Raw genomic sequence first — 19,285 nt, 5'->3', positions numbered from 1 at the left:
CATCTCTGCTACAAGAACTTTGCATGGGTGTATGTACTTTAATTTCCTTAACAATTTTACTCTCAACCCTTTCTTTCTTTCTTTCTTTCTTTCTTTCTTTCTTTCTTTCTTTCTTTCTTTCTTTCTTTCTTTCTTTCTTTCTTTCTTTCTTTCTTTCTTTCTTTCCACCTTTAGATTTTAGATTCTAAAGGACTGGCACAGCACGCTCTCAGGGTAAGATCTGAGCTATAAATTGAGCTGGGAATGTGGCTGGTCTTTTGGGATTGGAACAACCTGCTTGGATTTGGTGAGACTGGTTTTCGGAACCTCTCATCTGTGTCAGGAGTGGTGCTGGAGAAGCTAGGATGTCTAGGGGTTAGGGTTCGGTGCCTTATCGTGGAGGACCCCCCAGTCTTGGGCGTTAAGTAGCCTTGTCTTTAAATAATTCACCCTGATTTGACCCTCTCAGCGGTGCCACCAGAAACCTGTTGTATTACATTCATGGCAGAGAGAAACATGCTGGAGCAAGTTATTATTACTCGGAAAGCAAAGATGTATCAGATCAAGTTCTCAATATTAGCCAGTCTCAACAGGAGGAAAACCTACTGGGTCTGAGAGTCAGGGCGGTTTGGCTTACCTGGGTAAGGATGGATGCCATTAGCAAACACGGCTTCTGCTGCGGGCTGTCCATTAGCCTGTGGAGGGAGGCCAGTGAAGCCATTCACCCCGATGGGGGACGGGATGCTAGGCACAGCCGGTGCAGTGATGCCAGGAGGTGTGCTTCCCCCTAGAGGAAGGAAGTAGAGAGACAAAAAACCCTCAGCCTTAGGAGGAGGAATTCCGTTGCGAGGGACCCCCTCCAGCAAACCCGGTTACTGGACACCCAAGGGACACCGCGAGGGAACAACATGAGTAAAGCTCACGCCAATCGCACAATGCAACGGACCGTAAGATGGTGCAACAGTGGCTCATTTTGGCGAGCAATGACATGAGAAAGAGGTGCCCCAGCTAGCTTAACCCTGGGAATGGTCTTTTCCTCTAGTGATCAGCCACGTTGGTGTCAATTGAGAGCGGCAGTGGTGTAAAGATCTGGCCTCATTTATTGGCATTTCTTTCCTAAACATGGTTTGGCCCCAAAGGGACTCTGTGCTCCATCTTCATAGAGCAGCTCGTCTCATTCTGGTTTTACTCTCGGAGATGTGAGCCTTCCGAGAACTGGCCAGAGAGTTCAGCTATCACATGCCCTGCCTCTGAACTAGCAGTTTCAAAATCCACTGAGTAGATTTGAGTCCCAGCAGGAAAAAAATAACAGCTCTGGTTTGTAGCATTATTACAGCTCTCCGCACAAGGGCAGCTATTCATTGGTGCAGTTTGACCCAACTCTGACATGCATCTTGTAGTTCTGGCTAAATTCAGGGGCGAGTTTAGCGTGCTCTGTACGTTAGGAAAGTATGTATGCCAGTGATGAACCCAACACCTACGTAAAACCAGGTCAACTCTGCTGAGATTTAATCTCGTAATTTAACGCTGTTCTCATCTCTTCTTTCTGTAACCTACACACCTCCTGGCTGTGGTGTTGTCCCATCTTAGTGACACTGAGACCACTTAGGGTGTGTCTAGACTACTGAGTTTTGTCGACAAAAGTGGACTTTTGTCGACAAAACTATACCTGCGTCTACACTACCGCTGAGTTCTGTCGACATAACGTTGACAGAACTCAGCAGTTTTGTCGACGCTGGTAAACCTCGTTTTATGAGGCATAACACCTTTTGTCGACAGAGTTCTGTCGACAGAAGGTGTTATTGCCCATAGGGTTGCGTCTAGACTACAGGGTTTTGTCGATAAAGCAGCTTGCTTTGTCGACAGAACTGAATGTGTCTAGATGCTCTATGTCGACAGAAGTTTTGTCGACAGTATCTGTCAACAAAACTTCCGTCGACAAAACCCTGTAGTCTAGACGTACCCTCAGGGTGTGTCTAGACTACTGAGTTTTGTCGACAAAAGTGGACTTTTGTTGACAAAACTATACCTGCGTCTACACTACCGCTGAGTTCTGTCGACGCTGGTAAACCTCATTTTACGAGGCATAACGCCTTTTGTCGACAGAGTTCTGTTGACAGAAGGTGTTATTGCCCATAGGGTTGCGTCTAGACTACAGGGTTTTGTCGACAAACCAGCTTACTTTGTCGACAGAACTGAATGTGTCTAGACGCTCTATGTCAATAGAAGTTTTGTCGACATTATCTGTCGACCAAACTTCCGTCGACAAAATCCTGTAGTCTAGACGTACCCTTAGAGAGATTAATGAGTTTGCTCCTCAGCCTTAGCTAAGAGCCATCTGGCTTTTCGCTCATACATTTAGCTTCAGAAGTCCCAGGACCTAAGGAAGTCTGGGAGGAGTCTAAACTTCAGCAGTCAGCCTCTTCCCCAATCACCCGACATGTAACTTCCTCCAGAAAAGGCCATCTAGACTTACTGAGACTCATATCCATTTGAGGTGGGTGAGGTAATATCTTATCCTTCTGAAAAAGGGTTCTGTGGGACTCAGAAACTTGTCTCTCTCACCAGCAGAAGTTGGCCCAGTAAAAGACATTACCTCACCCACCTGGCCTCTCTATTATCCTGGGACTGACATGGCTACTGCTCCACTGCACACCCTCTTAGTGTGTCATTCACCCCACCCTGTGAGCGGATCCATAGACTCCAAGGTCAGAAGGGGCAATTAGAATATCAAGTCTGGCTCCTGTTTAGCACATGCCAGAGAACATCCCCAAATTAATGCCTTTTGAACTGAAGTGTAAATTTTGAATTAAGCTGTCAATCACAATGTTAAACAATAGAATAGCAATTTAAATGTGTTCAGTATTTTTGGGTGTTTTTCTATATTTTCAAATTATGACACCGAATACAAAGAGTACATCATTAGAAAGATTTGCACTGTAAAATGATAAACAAAAGAAACGGTATTTTCAAGTAACCTCATACAAGTGCAATCTTTATCATGAAAGTGTAACTCACAAATGTAGATTTTTTGTTAAATAACTGCACTCCAGAACAAAAGAATGTAAAACTTTAGAGTAGGGGTGGGCAAGATACCACCGGATGCAGCCCATGGACATCCTGCCGGGACTGGCACACAACAGCTGCAGTTTTAAGTGCAGGGCTGTTCCATGTACCTCTCTGCTTTGGAGGGAGGAGGAGGTTTTGTGTGACCGCCCTGCCCCCAGCCCAATCCTCAGCTGCTCTTAGATGGTAACAACCAGCTGAGAGATTGGCCTGAGGATGGGGTGAGTGCAAGCCTCTTCCCCCTCCTGGAGCTGAGAGCCACATGGAGGGAACAGCCTGCATTTTCAAGCAGTCTGGGGTGCAGCAGGTAGGGAGCCCAGCCTGCTTTGGGGTGCTGCAGGGCTGCTGGCTGGGAGACGCTTAGGTAAGTGCCTCCCAGCAAGAGCCTAGCTCTGGCACCCCAACCCTTCCCACATCCCAACTGTCTCTTCCAGGTCAGCATCCAAACCCTCTGCACCCCACTGCCCAGGACACAACTCCCTCCCAGACACTATACCCCTCTACATCCCTCCCCCAGGCCGGAATCCTCTCCTATATCCATACTTTCTCCCGGACCCTGCTCCCCAATCCCCTGACCCAGGTCACAACCCTCTCCTTCACCCAAACTCCCTGTCAGACCTTACACTGTCCCCTGCACCCCAGACCCTTACTCCATGCACCCTGCTACACTATCTTAGACCCCTTACCCCCTCCACAGAAAAGTGTGGTTCTTGACCACTTTCCAAAATCTTGGAGTGGCCTCCCTCCAAAAATTATTGCCCACTCCTGCTTTAGAGCCTACAAGTCCACTCAGTCCTACTTCTTCTTCAGTCAATTACTAACACAAACTAGTTAGTTTACATTTACAGGAAATACTACTGCCAGCTTCTTATTTATGGGGTCACCTTGGAAATGAGAACAGGTGTTTGCATTGCACTTGTGTAGCTGGTGTTGCACGGTATTTATATGCCAGATATGTTAAACATACATACACCCCTTCATGCTTTAGCCACCATTCCAGATAACATGCTTCCATGTTGATGATGTTTGTTAAAAAAAATGCGTTAATTAAATTTGTGACTGAACTCCTCAGGGGGAGAACTATATGTCTGCTGTTCTGTTTAACCTGCATTCTGCCATATATTTCATGTTATAGCAGTCTCGGATGATGACCTAGCACATGTGGCTCATTTTAAGAACACTTTCACAGCAGAGATTACAAAATGCAAAGAAAGAGTGAATGTGAGATTTCTTAAAATAGCTACAGCATGTGACCCACAGTGTAAGAATCTCAAGTACCATCCAAAATCTGAAAGGGATGTGGTCTGGAGCACGTTTTCAGCAGTCTTAAAAGAGCAATACTCTGACATGGAGACTATAGAACCCAAACCACCATGAAAGAAAATCAACCTGCTGGTGGCTTATGGCACAGATGATAAAAATGAAGATGCTCTGGTCAGCTCTGCTTTGGATCGTTATTGAGCAGAACCTATCATCAGCATGCATGCATGTCCTCAGGGATGGTGGCTGAAGCATGAAGGAACATATGAATGCTTAGCCTCTATCACATAAACATCTTGTGACACCAGTTACAGCAGTGCCACGCGAATGCCTTCTCTCGCTTTCAGGTGACATTGTAAACAAGGATTGGGCAGCGTTATCTCCTGCAACTTGTAACCACTTGTTTGTCTGAGTGATTGACTGAATATGAAGTAGGACTGAGTAGACTTGTAGGCTCCAAAGTTTTATGTTGTTTTATTTGTGAATGCAGGATTTTTGGGTACATAATTCTAAATTTGTAAATTCAATTTTCATGCTAAAGAGACTGCATTGCAGTAGTTGTATTAGGTGAATTGAAAAATATTGTTTCTTTTATGTTTATAGTGTAAATATTTGCCATACAAATAAATATAAACTGAGTATGCTACATTTTGTATTCTGTACTGTAATTGAAATCAGTATACTTGAACATGTAGAAAGCATCCAAAATAGTTAATGAATGGCATTCAATTATTGTTTAAGAGAGCAATTAATTGTGCAATTAAGTGTGAATAATTTTTTTAATCACTTGAAAGCCCAAATTTTTATTAAATATATTATATTTGAATTAGGCCATTGACTCTAATGGCATGTAAGAGGCTTTAACTCACATGCTACATGCAATTTGCACCAGTGTAGATGGTCTTACACAGCAGTAAATGGGAATAAGTAGTTCTAACAGAATCTAATTTTCCCTGTATTTTATTAAGGCAGTGCTTAGAGGTCTCAGCTGAGACTGGGCGCCGAGGTGCCAGGCACAGCACAGACACAGAATACATAGACATGACCAACAAAGGGTGGGAGGAAAAACGGAGGCATGTGCCTGGAATGGGCTTGCTTCTCACAAACAGGAAAGGGAGGGCTGTGATAGCAGGGACAGTTATACACCCAAATGACCACAAGGGGGCAGCAAGCGCCCAGCCTTGGAGAGCAGCCAGCAACTGGGTAGCATGGACTCTGTCACTCTGGCTAGTCCCTGGGGAGCAGCCGGCAGCTCCCTGTCACCCTGGGCTGGCCACAGGGAGCAGTGGGTGGCCAGGCAGCATGACCCCAGCTGCCCTGGGTTGGCCCTGAGGAGCAGCCAGCCACCAGGCTCTGCAGGCCCTGCTGCTCTGGGCTTGAGTTGGGGAGCAGTCACTGGACCCCCCATCCCTACACCTGAGCCCTAATGGCATGTAAGAGGCTTAACACACATCTCCCTCCCCCATGCCCTGACTCCTGTCCCCCACCCTTGCCCTGATCCCCCATCCCCTTCTGTGACCCCTGCATCCACACCCCTTCCCTGAGCCCCTCCTCACCTTGCAACCTTGACTCCTGCACCCCCCCCGACAACCCCTGCCCTGAACCCCTCCTTACACCCCAGCCCTGGCTCCTGCACACCCACATCTCCAACCTCATGCCTTGAATGACCCAAGCAATGGCAGGTAAATCTTCTAGCTGGAAATATTTCTGAAGAGCAATTTTCCTTTCGCTTCTGGAAAGGACCCGTTTGTCCAGGTGCAAGATATTTTCAAGATGCTTCTCAGGGGCGAGGGAGCCTTCTCCGGAGGTGGATGGACACTGAGTCGGGCTTTCTCTCCAGGAACAAGCTGTGTTTCTCCCTCCCTTGCTGGGCGTGTGAAAACGGTGCTTTGTTTAAGTGAATGAATTCCTCGATCACTTGCTCCTATGGGGCACATCAGGGCTGGTCGTAGGGCTGGGCAAACAGGGCCCATGCCCAGGGCACCATAGCCAGAGGGTGAGCGGCAGGTGGGCGTGGGTTTTGCTGAGAAAAGGGGGTGGAAGGTACTGGGCAGAGGGGCAGTGTGGTGGGCCACGTTGGAAGTGCAGGGTGGGGGTACAGGTGGGAGGAAGGTGCTGGGGTTGGGATGAAGGGGGCACTGTGCAGAGGTTGGGGAACAATGCAGGGGTGGTAAAGGGGGCACAGGATGGGGTGAAAGGCTTGGGGAGCCCATGGGTGCCAGGGGAAATGGGAGATGCTAGGCTCACAGGGATCAGGGGCCCCAAAACAGAAGTTTGCCCTGGGCATCATTTTCCCTACGTCCCTGGCAATGCAAGGCGTTTATCACAGGCAAATGGGATAGGAATGGCTTCTGCTGAACATTGCTCAAAATAGTCCATGGAGCCTGATCCAACAATGCCCGCTTCACTGCAGCCATGTCCACCCGTGCCTCAGTGGCTCGAGGCCTGAAGAGAGCAGATACACTCAGGAACTGCCCTCTTCTCACGTCGGCTGGTGTGCAGACACAAAGCCTTCGCTCTGTCACAGTGGATGCTATTTCAGTGCCTTCCCGCGGCCCAGACCAGACACGTTGCCGCTTCCCCTTTGTGGCCGACGGTGCTGCCCTGGAGAAATTCCCTCTATGCCCTAGGCGGGCCCAGGGAGCAAGAGGTGACATCGTGAGGTGCAAGGCCAATACCCTTTGCACACATCACCAGGCTGAATGTCACAGAGGCTAGTTAGCATTTCAGTCACTTTTACTGATCACTTTTCTATTTGCATAGGACATGTCATCTGTATTCCTTAAAATTGCAGGCGGATTTTTTTTTGGAGGTTTATTCCCCTCAATTCTTTCATTTCCTTTTGCAGAAACCCAGTGGGGCGGGATCCGTAGCTGGAGTAAGTCGGCGAGGTGCCACGGATGAAAGTGGGAGGGAACCACTTTACACCCGCTGAGGATCTGGTCCTACCTTTGGATCTATTTTGCTGTGATTACACAGGTGCAGTGAGAGAGACAAAACTCACAGGGTGTGTCTAAACTACATGGCTCCGTTGATGGAGCCATGTACATTAGGCTGATCGGCAAAGGGAAATTAAGCCGTGATTTAAATAATCGCGGCTTCATTTAAATTTAAATGGCTGCTGCGCTGAGCTGACAAACAGCTGATCAGCTGTTTGTTGGCTCAGCTCGCTAGTCTGGGCGCTCCCCTGTCGACCTGAAAGCCCTTTATCGACCTCCCTGTTATGCCTCGTAGGATGAGGTTTACCGGGGAGGTCGATAAAGGGCTTTCATGTCGACAGGGGAGCGTCCAGAATGCCCCGATCTGCCGACAAACAGCTGATCGGCAGAGCGGGGCAGCCATTTAAATTTAAATGAAGCCGCAATTATTTAAATTGCGGCTTCATTTCCCTTTGCCGAACAAACAAATCTACATGGCTCTGTTGACGGAGCCATGTAGTCTAGATGTACCCACATGGAACACACCATAGAAAGGTTGGGGTGGAGGGAGGAATAAATGGCAAATTCTGTACAGCACAGTGATCCAGGGGTGGCCTGGAAGTCACATACTGTCCAAGGCCAGTTGGATCAAGATGGAGCACTGCTACCAAATTTTCTACACTGCAGAGAGAAAACTGGATGGAGGGGCGCATACGGCAGTAGATCAGTGACTAGGCTGCATGAGTGGCCCTTTTTCATCTCGGTGGGCCAGAAGATTGTCATAACCAAGACAGTCTCCGGGGGTAGGATAGGTTTCCTAATAGCGCTGGTGTACCTAGAATTTGCAGGGGCTGCCGACTGAACCGTAGCAGCGTTTTGATTAGATGCAGAGGGAGCGTATTTTTGTAATATCGCTGGGGAAAAAAGCGACATGGACAAAACCCCAGCAGAATCCGCAACTCTTTGGGTGTGTCTAAACTACACCCCTCTGCCGACAGAGGGATGTAGATTAGGCATGTCGAAAGTGCAAATGAGCCCGGGATTTAAATATCCCGGGCTTAATTTGCATCCTCACGTTCGGGCGCTGTGCCGGTCATGCACCCTTTCGAAAGTGAAAGTAAAGTCTAGCCAGACAGTGTGGAGCTTTTTCAGCAGATCCTGTACTCCTCAAAAAATAAGGAGTTAGGGTTAGGGTTAGGGTTAGGGTTAGGAGGAGTGCAGGAGTACAGGATCTGCCGAAAGAGCTCCCCACTGTCGGCAGAGCTGCGGCTAGACTTTATGTTCGCTTTCGAAAGGGCAAGTGATTGGCACGGTGCCTGAACGTGAGTATGCACATTAAGCCCGGGATATTTAAATCCCGGGCTCATTTGCACTTTTGAAGTGCTTGATTTACATCCCTCTGCCGACAGAGGGATGCAGTCTGGAGGTAGCCTTTGTGTGGGCAGCGGTAAAGAAAATGTCTCGTGGGGCTCACATGGGTCGTATGTGGCCCACAGGCTGCCCAGCACTGCAGCAGATGGCTAGAGGTACGTCTCTGTTTTCCTCCCCAGCTTTTGTCTGCCTGGTCTATTCAGACTGTAACCTGTGTGCGTCAGGATTCTGTGTCTGCACAGTAGCCATAATGCAGATAATAAATGAGGATAATTAGAGCTGCTGAGAAATTTTCTGGCTGCCATTCCCACCATCACCCAGGACACCAGCCCTTCTTCATCCTAATCCTGAACATGGACATAACCAGACCAGGCGGGAGAGAGACTCAGATGATAATATCCCCTCCACCGGCTGCAGCTGAATCCTGAGCACAACCTGGCATTTGATGCTTTGTCAGCCCCACTTCCTGAATGACCTTTTCCTTCTCCTTCTTTTCTCTTAGCCTCCTTTTGCCCTCTCTCTAATAAGAGTCTGGCATAGCTGTCAAGACTGTAGATTTTGCAACAGTGCTGTAAGCCTAGGATCAGAAAGAGGAAGTTAAATGCAATGCCCTAAGCCCGATATTGGTACAAGTTTGCCAGGCCTCTGAATGGCTAAGAAGACCACATGGTGCACCCGCATTTTTTAGCAGTGAGGCCAGGCCTACACTTGGGGAGAAAGCTGACCTAAGATTCGCAGCTCCAGCTACATGAATAGCGTAGTGGGAGTTGACGTACCTTAGGTCAAATTTCTGCAGCATCCCCCGGCGGGAAGTTGACGGGAGAAAATCTCCCGTCAACTTCCTTTACTCCTCTCAACCCTTTGGAGTGCCAGAGTTGACAGGGGCATGATCAGCGGTTGATTTAGCAGATCCTTCCTAGACCCACTAAATCAAACTCCATAAGATTAATCTCTGCAGCGTCAGTCTCCCGGTAAGGGGAGACAAGCCCTGAGGTTTCAAATGAAAGCCAACACCAGAGACAGAAGTTGAATTTTCTCTCTTTGATGTTCTCTTCTTTCCCTTTTCGTGTTTGCCTTGCATTGTCTTCTTGGAAGCAGGATTGAAAAAAGACAGCTACAACATTGCTCCTGCTCAACTCAACTCACTTTTTCTCTTTTTTTTGCCAAAAAGGCAGGTATTATCCTCTAAGAGATGAGACAGACGAGGCGGGGGAGATATCTTTTATTGGACCAACTTCTGCTGATGAAAGAGACAAGCTTTCGAGCTTACATGGCGATCTTCTGCAGCGCTCTGTGCAGTACAAAAGCTTGTCTCTTTCACCAACAGACGTTAGTCCAATAAAAGATATTACCTCATCCACCTCGTCTCTAATATCCTGGGACCAACACAGCTACAACAACACTGCAAACATCTAACAGACTGTCAAACAAGAGATTTTGCCTTTATAGACTCTCTCCGGCTAAAGAGAAAAGGAACAAGGGATGATGTTAAAAAGAAAGCCTTCCTTAATACTTTATATTTCAAATGCATTAACTGTTTCGTCTACTTTTCTGTATCTCTAAGAAAAAGTTAAAAGGATGTTTAATGGGGTATTTTCCATCGTTCTAAGCAGACTGAGATCTTCATGTACCGACCCACAAATCTAGTTTAAAACTGCTTAATGTCAGACAACTTCAGCATCATGTGAACACTTTTGAGTCTATGGGCCAAATTATTCCATCTAAACGGGTACAACAGTTCCCCACGCTGCCCAGACCCTACTAATAATGACAGCCACACAGATAATGCATGTGGTAGGTCCTGGCAACTTGACTACCTTCAGGGAGGAAAAATTCATTCCCTGCATTTCCGATTGTCAAGTTTTGTGCCGGATACATAATGCTGTGTTAGTGCATAGGGATATTTCCAAAGCTAGGTTTTTCACAAAGGAATATGAATTGGTATTCATGAACGGACAGTTTCATGAGATGGCCTAGGTTTTCTTGGTCATGCCTCAGTCCAAGGGGCTGGACTTGATGACATCTTGAGACATCTTGCAGCCCTCTGTTTCTATGATTCTATGAATGGTTCTATAGGGTTCTATGAATGGTTCTATAGGGTTCTATGAATGGTTTTATAGGGTTTTCATGAATGGAGACACATATTCAGTGTGAAACTTGCAGTAACACCACCGCGGATTAGCCACCACAGTTGGAAATATCTTCTCAACGGCTTACAACATTCCAGTTGCTTGGAGTGAGGTGGTGTAGGGATGTACTTCATATACTATGTATCATGGCAGCCCAAGCATTTGACTGTTATATTGGTAATTACACACCTAAGTTGCAAAACTCATTAATCTCCAAGCCTTATTGATATTCAAAAGAGCCTGTGTTCTTTTGTGTCTGGACCACTTGCACCCCACTGGATGGACTCAAAGCTTTTCTGGCCCTGAAAGCATTTGAATTCCAGGCGTTTGCGCCTTCACACTCTCCCTTCTCCCGCCAACACAAAACAAATCTAGCTAATGCAAATATGATAATCTTGTCAGCAGCGGGTTTAACGGGTCCAGTTATCATTAAGCCACTTTTCTATTTGGATTTGCAGTAGCTCCATCGAGGCGTTGTTTAGATATTTACCGTTGTGTAAACATATCGTTTGAAATGCAGGGGGTAAGATTTCTAAGTCAAGCATTTCCTCAGTTTTCCATAAGCCAGCGTGGAAGGAGATTTTTTTTTCTATAACAAGAGAAGAAAGGGGAGAGATAGGTAAGAAGGCTGAATCAATACTTGCTGGCGTTGTCCCCAGATGGAGAGGTGAGGGCTTGTGGGAGCCAGTGGATCCTCAAAGGCCCAGGAAGTTTGGCAGACAAATGCTGAGGTGACTTAGGTCTCTTGTCTTCTCCCTTCTTCCGAGATTGCACACCCTAGCATAGCCTCTTAAACAGCACGCCCTGTCATGCTCCAGCCAGGAAGGGGGCACAGACTCACCGACCGCTACCAGCCTCCAGCTGCCTCACGTCTCTCCCCAATTTTAATCCCCCAGCAGGCCAGCCAGGATGTAGGTCCCATAACTCCTCGTTAGAGGACTTCCAAAACAGGTGCAGCTAAGCCCTCATGCCTTTTAACAGGCCAGCTCACACCAGGACAGGCTGCTGCTTGGAGGCCGTGCTATGGCCTAGTCACCCCACGTCATTCTGAAGCCTAGCTAGCCCACCGGCAGCCCCAGCTTTCCCGTGGTGTCGGATCAGGGCGGGGCTTCCTCGCCTCGGCCCTTGCCGATCAGTTGTTCAGATTTGGGTGCATCCCAGAATCCTTTGTGCAGTGCTTTCAGGGCAGTGCCGGATTGCTTGGTGCCTTGGAGATAGAATCATAGAATCATAGAGCTGGAAGAGACCTCAGAAAGTCATCAAGTCCAGCCCCCTGCCCTAGGCAGGATCAATCCCAACTCAATCAATCCAGCCAGGGCTTTGTCAAGCTGAGAGTTATAAACCTCTAGGGATGGAGATTCCACCACCTCCCTAGGAAACCCATCCCAGCACTTCCCACCTGCCTAGGGAAATAGTTTTTCCTAATCTCCAACCTAGACCTCCCCCACTGTAATTGGAGACCATTGCTCCTTGTTCTGCCATCCGTCACTACTGAGAACAGCCTCTCTCCATCCTCTTTGGAACCTCCCTTCAGGGAGTTGAAAGCTGCTATCAAATCCCCCCTCATTGTTCTCTTCTGCAGACTAAACAAACCCAAGTCCTTCAGTCTCTCCTCATAGATCATGCACTCCAGCCCCCTAATAATTTTGGTTGCTCTCCGCTGGACCCTCTCCAAGGCGTCCACATCATTTTTATAATGGGGCACCCAGAACTGGACACAATATTCTAGATGTAGCCTCACCAGAGCCGAATAAAGGGGAATAATGACATCTCTGGATCTGCTGGCAATGCTCCTCCTAATGCACCCTAATATGCCATTAGCTTTCTTGGCTACAAGGGCGCCCTGTTGACTCATATCCAGCTTCTCATCCACTGTAACCCCCAGGGCCTTTTCTGCAGGGGAATTGGTACACCAGTTTTGTGACAGGGTAGACTAGGCCCTAAGCCCCCTGCTGGAGGCTGGTGGCCTTGCTGCACCCTGCTGCAGAGAAAAGAGCAGAAGAGAGGTCCTCCTGGCAAACTAGAGTGGCTGCTTCTGCTGCAGCCAATCAGGGCCCAGCAAGCTGGTATAAAAGAAACTGCTGGGCTAGGGCCTACCAGTTCCTCACTGGAGCTTTCCTCAGTCAGGTTCAGGGATGGACTGGGAAGACAGTGGCACCTCAGGCAGCTCTGAGTGTGAGCTGGACTTCAGACCTGGTTGAAACCTAGCGGCTGGAGACCAGCCCTGATGGATGACAACAAATTTCAGAACTCTGGACAGGATGCAGTGAGAACTTGACCTCAAAGCCCCGAGAGGGCTGGATGGAGCAGCTTCTTGAGGAAGTGGACCAGGGAGTGAGGTAGCAGTGGACAGCAGTGATACTCAGTGGGTAATTTCTACTCACAGAGGAGTGGCCAGACTCCCTAAACCCCTAGCAGCTGCAAAAAAGGTGGGTAAGAAGAAGCCTGGTCCCAGGTAGGAATGGTGTCTCTAGCTGGAAATGGGTGACGGGAGGGATCACGTGGAAATGGGTGACGGGAGGGATCACATGGAAATGGGTGACGGGAGGGATCACGTGAGGGTCCCTGTTCTGTTGACACCCTCTGGGGCACCTGGCACTGGCCACTGTGGGCAATCAGCACACTGGGCTAGATGGGCCTTTGGTCTGACCCCGTCTGGCCGTTCTTATGTGACTGAGCAGAAAGGCCCTCTGGGATACCTCCAATCAGAGTCAGAGTGGAGGAGCTCGTCTACACTCACCCTCGGCCACAAAGGGGCGCTCATGAGCGGGGTGTTGGTGTCCAAGTTACTGGGTAGAAAAAGGGAATTCCCAACCCTCCTGGTTGTCCTCACCTCCCTCTACTTGCCCCTTTCTCTCCCCCCCTCCCCCCCCAGGAAAGCCCTGGGCTGTGTCTACACTGGGCCACTTATTCCGGAAAATCAACCGCTTTTCCGGAATAAGCTGCGAGCTGTCTACACTGGCCCTTGAATTTCCGGAAAAGCAACGATGCTCTACTGTACAAAATCAGCCGCTATTCCGGAAACCCTACGCTGTTCCCGCTCGGGCATAAGTCCTTATTCTGGAAAAGCTTTTCCGGAAAAGGGCCAGTGTAGACGTAGCCCCAGAGAACATTAAACAGATCCTACACTTTGGCCTAGATTTCAAACCGCACCTGCAGTGTTCGTGGAAGTCAATGGGAGCTGAAGGCTGTTGGTATTTTTGAAAACATAAAAGCTTTGGCTAATAAAAGCTGAAGCTCTCAGGGCACATTCTAGTCAGCATGTTCCCCTGGCTGTAATTGCTGTGAATACACTAGGCCAATATGGCAGCTGGCAGAGGAAATGCCATCTGAGGATGATGCCTCTATGAATCAGGGCATCTTGCAAGCTACCGTGCCTGTGACTAGCCCTGTTAGAGTGAGAGATGGTCAAAAGTTTACATTTAAAAGTGGCTTTTCAAATGCTATCAAAATCCCTTTGAGCATTTTTTGGGTCTATCTAGATACTTTATCCGGCTGCCATTACCAAAATATCTGAGCACCTCTTAATCTTTAATGTATAGTTTCCTCATTCCTTCAGAGGAGGACAGTGGTAGTGTGCCGATTGTACAGATGGAAAACTGAGGCACAAGTGACATCCTAAACTCATGCAGGAAACTTGTGAAAAAGCAGGGAATTGAATGTTGGTCTTTCAAGGTCTAGGGCTGTGGCCTAATCAGTGGACAAGTCTTTCTCTCCAGTTGGGTACAGGTCAGAATGATCAGATTTTTCCTCAAAATGAAAAAAGAAATAATTTTGAATCAATTTGATTCAAATCGAAATGAAAGCTATTCAGATTTCAGTTTCCTTTCCCCCTTCTTTTTTTCCAGGGAGAGGGGAGGAAAAAGGGAGTGGAAACAACAACACAAACATTTTGATTCAAATCAAGTTGAATTAAAATGAAAATTTTAATTTCATTGAAAAACAACCCTCCTGAATATTACAGTCCAAACAAAACCGGTGTCACTTCCCTCCAAACTTTCCAGGGAATGTAAGGTGTGTCTAGACTACATGCCTCCGTCGATGGAGGCATGTAGATTAGACAGATAGGCAAAGGGAAATGAAGCCGCGATTTAAATAATCGCGGCTTCATTTAAATTTACATGGCTGCCGCGCTGAGCCAACAAACAGCTGATCAGCTGTTTGGCTCAGCGCGCTAGTCTGGATGCTCCGCGCCGACCTGAAAGCCCTTTATCGACATCCTCCTTATGCCTCGTAGGATGAGGTTTACAGGGGAGGTCGATAAAGGGCTTTCATGTCGGCAGGGGAACGTCCAGACTAGCGCGCTGAGCCGACAAACAGCTGATCAGCTGTTTGTCGGCTCAGCGCGGCAGCCATGTAAATTTAAATGAAGCCGCAATTATTTAAATCGCGGCTTCATTTCCTTTTGCCAAAAAAACAAATCTACGTGGCTCCGTCGACGGAGCCATGTAGTTTAGACGTACCCTAATTCCCAAGCAGATCTTTTCTGGATAATGATCATTTGCAAGGAGGCAAAGGGAGACTGCTGATCTCCCACCAGCGATGTCTGGAAAGACAAATGCAGACTGGAACAGATGCAGAAAAGGGCTAATAGGAAAATCAGGGTGATGGAGATGGGCCTATCAGACATCAGGAGACAAAGACTGTAGCTTGATTAGCCTAGCAAAAAGAAGGGGCTCTGATTGTCTATCACAAATACATCCTGCGTAAATACCAGGGGAGAAAGAGACAAAGGACCTTGTTGGCCCAAAACCAAAGGGCATAAACTGGCCACTTGGGTAAATGACAGCTGGGGGTTAGAAGAAAGTTTCTAACCATCAGAAGAATGAGGTTCTGGAAGTGACTCACAGTAGGGGCAATGGGGGCAAGCAATCAAACCAGTTTTAAGATGGAGTTTGGAAACTTTATGAATGAGATTGGGTGTTGGGGTTGGCTGGACTCGCTGACCTCTGGGCCCCCTCCAGTCTTGTAAGTCTATGGACACAAAGCCAAGTCCCCCAAACACCTTCTGATTTCACAATCTGGTCTGTGCACCCTCCTTCTGGAGACCTCAGTGAGGTTCCCTGTCTCTCTGCTGCCTGGCGAGTTGGTCAAAGGCCAATGTCTCCAGCCTTTGAAGGAAACTTCTTGGTATGATGCCAGGAAGCTGTGCTGTGCTGCTGATTGCATGGGATTTTTGTGCCCGGGTGGGAAGAGAAGTTTCTGATGAGATGTGGTGGGGACAGGCAGACCAGCAAAGAGAGCAGCTTTGTGAGTTACGCAAGTTGCCCTTGAAGTTTTGCTTCGGCATCCTAACGAGGCCAGAACCAGCATCACAAGGAGAGTGGCGGAGCAGTGAGCAGAGGCAAAATGCCAGATTCAGACGCTAGCCTAAAAGTGACGTCCAGAATGCCTAATAAATGGGGGGTGGCAGGCTATTGTGGAAACACAAGCCTTTTCACACCGGTGTCACTCAGTCGGACCCTGTTTAAAACCATAGCTTAGAAAAGCCCCAACGGACACCTTTTTGTAGCCCCCTGCCTCAACTGAACTTAATTGCCTTCCTAATTCAGATCCAACTCTGGGACAGAGGATGGAGCAAGGTTCGTGGGGCATTTAAAAAAAAATGAAGAGGGCGATTTTGAAGTCAAATTAAAAAAAGATGCAAGAATGGCCTTTACAAGCGCACACAGATTGCGGGAACATGGTGGGCACTGTCGAATGGACTTGGGTGAATAATGGCTTTTTTTTTTTAGTTCATGGGCAAGTCCATTTTTTTTATACCACATGCTTCAAAAAAGCCTCAGGAGAACTGTGACTGACCTAGCCAGACTTTCTGCTAGGTAGCAAGCCTCTGCAGCAGCATCCTTGCACACTTCCTGCTTAATATGGGTGCAACTGAAAGCCTCCATTTACCCCTTAAATTCTCTGCCTCAGTTTCCCCTTCTTCCCCTAGGTAGGTGTCATGAGACTGGATTGGCTAACATTTATTCAGCACTTTGGAAAGGAAAAGTTTTACCCAGAGATGAGCCTCACCCACCTCCACAGAGAAGCGGTTTCACACCGATGCGTGCGTGAAATCTAGATTCCAGTTTTTTCGATCCTTTGATTCTGCTCCACCTGACGCCCTCAATATAAGGCTGGTGCACTCAGCACAAAGTAGGTCATGCCCCTCCTGTCCCCTTTCTGCTCACCCCCTCTTTCTACTACTCACAGCTTATAATGGGGTAGACCAGTCCCTGCGGCTAGAAAGGGCCATAGAGAAGTCCTCCAGGTCAGCTAGAGGGGCTGGGAAGAAACCAGCCTATCAGAGGATAGGAACGACTACACAAGAAGCTGCAGCACCAGAGTCAGGGCAGTTGCAGCCCAGACCTGAGGGAGAGAAGACCAGGGATAACTGATTTTCCAGAGGAAGCGGTTCCATGGGGAGAGCTGTTTAAGAGATTATGAACTGGCCCCAGTCTCCCCAGACTGTTCCCTCCATGGAACAGTGTGCAATATAATCCCTGTACTAGCACCCTCCCCATTTGCTCTCATCTCACTCCGCTCCTTCAGCTCCTTCATGTGCCCCTCCATTTCCCTTCGCCTCTGGATAGCTCTCTCTCCTAGCACACCTTAGCCTATCGATAGCATCTCTCCCCTGACGCCTTTTACAAACATGAATCCAGACTCACAACACCCCCAGACAACCACACTGAGTCTGAGCTCCATTCACACGTCTAGGGAACTGAGGCACAGAAAAAGCTTGAGGCCAATATTTTCACACTTAGCTACAGGTATCTAAGCCCACCTAAACCAGCAGCCTGCTTCTCAGAGGCACTGATTCCCTAGATCACCTGCTAAAATCAACGGGAAATGAAAAGTGCTCAGTGCTGCTCAGGATGGGGCCGGCTGCCTTCGTTCCCTTTCTTTGAAAAATGGTCGCCCTTGACTATTGCCAGCTTCCTGTGCTGTCTCCTTTGTTGTCAGACCTCCCCTGCTAATGCGTGCTGCCCTTTGGCATATTTCTTTACCCGTCCAGTCTCCTGGAACACAGCGGAGCAGGGAATGTAGGGTCTTTTCTCTGGTTTTTCCCCGTTTACCCCAGGTGCTGGCACTGCTCCTGGCTTCCGTTGAGCCAGGCCAAACCCAGCCTGCTGTGGTTCCTGCGGTCAGAGCTTCTGTGGTGGGTCGTCCCTGACAACTTCAAAGAGAAGCAGCAGTGCCAGCTGAGCAAGAGGACGGCTCCTTGCCTATGGCCTGACAAAGGTGCCTTGGACTTTCCTGGCAGAGCAGGGCCTCAAATCGATGCCTCCCACCTCCTCTCCCTCAGCAGTAGAGACCTCTGCTCCAGAACCAAACACCTGTGGCTCTGGGCTTCCTCTAGGGGAGAGTGCGCAAAAATGTGGGCACGTTCAGAATTGACTGCAACTCCAGACCTGAGAGTGATGCCACCCTTTCTCATTTACCTCAGCTTTCGGTGGAGCTGAGAGGGGTGTATCACATGAAAATCCATGAGTAGGTATGCAGGGGTTACATTTGTATTCCTCTAGGCCAGCCATGAGCCCTGCTGGTGAAGGTACCAGGAGTTCTTTATTAGATGGGCTTCATCAACCACAACTCCCTATGCTTGCTAGCTAAGAACTGCATATGGGATAAATAACATGACCTTGGTTCCCAGCCCTGTGGGAATGCTGAGAGTGGCATTGGGCCAGCTTGTGGACACTCGGTAAACAGCTAAAGTATAAGATCACTGGGAGTCCTGTGCCGGTGAGTCTCACCAGGGACCTAGACCTTGGAGGGTGCCCAGGATTCCTCCAGCTGGAGCCATGTCCACTGTGGCTTGGCGCGAGGTGACAGGAATGGGACTCCCCACAGACTGAAGGGGTGTACCGTATTTTAGTGAATATACCCTGTGGTTTTTCCGAATTGAGTAAAAAAAATCTTGTATACCCAGTGCGCGAGTATAACCTGCAGGGTATACAAGACTTTTCTTTCAAACTGTGCCGGGGTATATTAGCTAATTTACGGTGCCGGGGGAGGGTATGGGGGTGGAATTAGCCAGCCTAAAGGCCCCAGTTCCTGTGGGCACTAACCACCCCAGTTCCCATGCAGCTGCCAGCTTCCAGCCTCCGGGCGGGGGAGTGCTCATCCCCCTGGTTCCTGCAGCTGCGCAGAAACTGGGGGATGAACTCTCCCCTGCCCCTTCCTGCAGCCGCGCAGGAACCAGGGGGATAAGTACTCCCCCATCCAGAGGCTGGAGGCTGGCGGCTCCTCAGCAACTCACCAGGTGAGTAAAAAAATATTGTATCCCCAGCACCCGAGTATACCCCGTGAGGAGGGGGGAGTGTGGGGTTTGTAAAAATGCATATAACCTGTGGGTTATATGCGCTAAAATACGGTAAGCAGTTCCAAGTGCCTGTTGCTCTCTTAGGCACTGTTCTGCCTGTGCTTGTTGATTAGCCACTTTGCAGTAGCTGTATAACCATCTGGCAGTATTAACAGTAGTGACGTAGTGAGATTAATAAAAACAGCGATCCCTAATCGACTCTGTCTTGAAGCGAATTTACAACCCTGTCAAGCCCTGTGAGTTGACAGGGTGAT

General features: G+C 48.5%; 1 protein-coding gene across 9 annotated transcripts in view; it reads right to left on the bottom strand.

Annotated features, from left to right (window-relative positions):
* The window catches only part of CELF4 (CUGBP Elav-like family member 4), a 1,004,675-nt gene that overhangs the window by 125,553 nt on the left and 859,837 nt on the right, over window positions 1-19,285 (bottom strand). For all 9 annotated transcript variants that reach the window (XM_075932764.2, XM_089779469.1, XM_075932765.2 and 6 more), the window contains exon 8: window positions 617-766. In XM_075932764.2, the coding sequence (XP_075788879.1) occupies window positions 617-766 (150 nt within the window). The remainder of the gene's footprint in view (window positions 1-616; window positions 767-19,285) is intronic.

The sequence above is a fragment of the Pelodiscus sinensis genome, chromosome 6 (genome assembly GCF_052426305.1).
Source record: "Pelodiscus sinensis isolate ZL-2025 chromosome 6, ASM5242630v1, whole genome shotgun sequence".
Taxonomy (NCBI): Eukaryota; Metazoa; Chordata; order Testudines; family Trionychidae; genus Pelodiscus; species Pelodiscus sinensis.
This window is presented reverse-complemented; position numbering and strand designations above follow the sequence as displayed.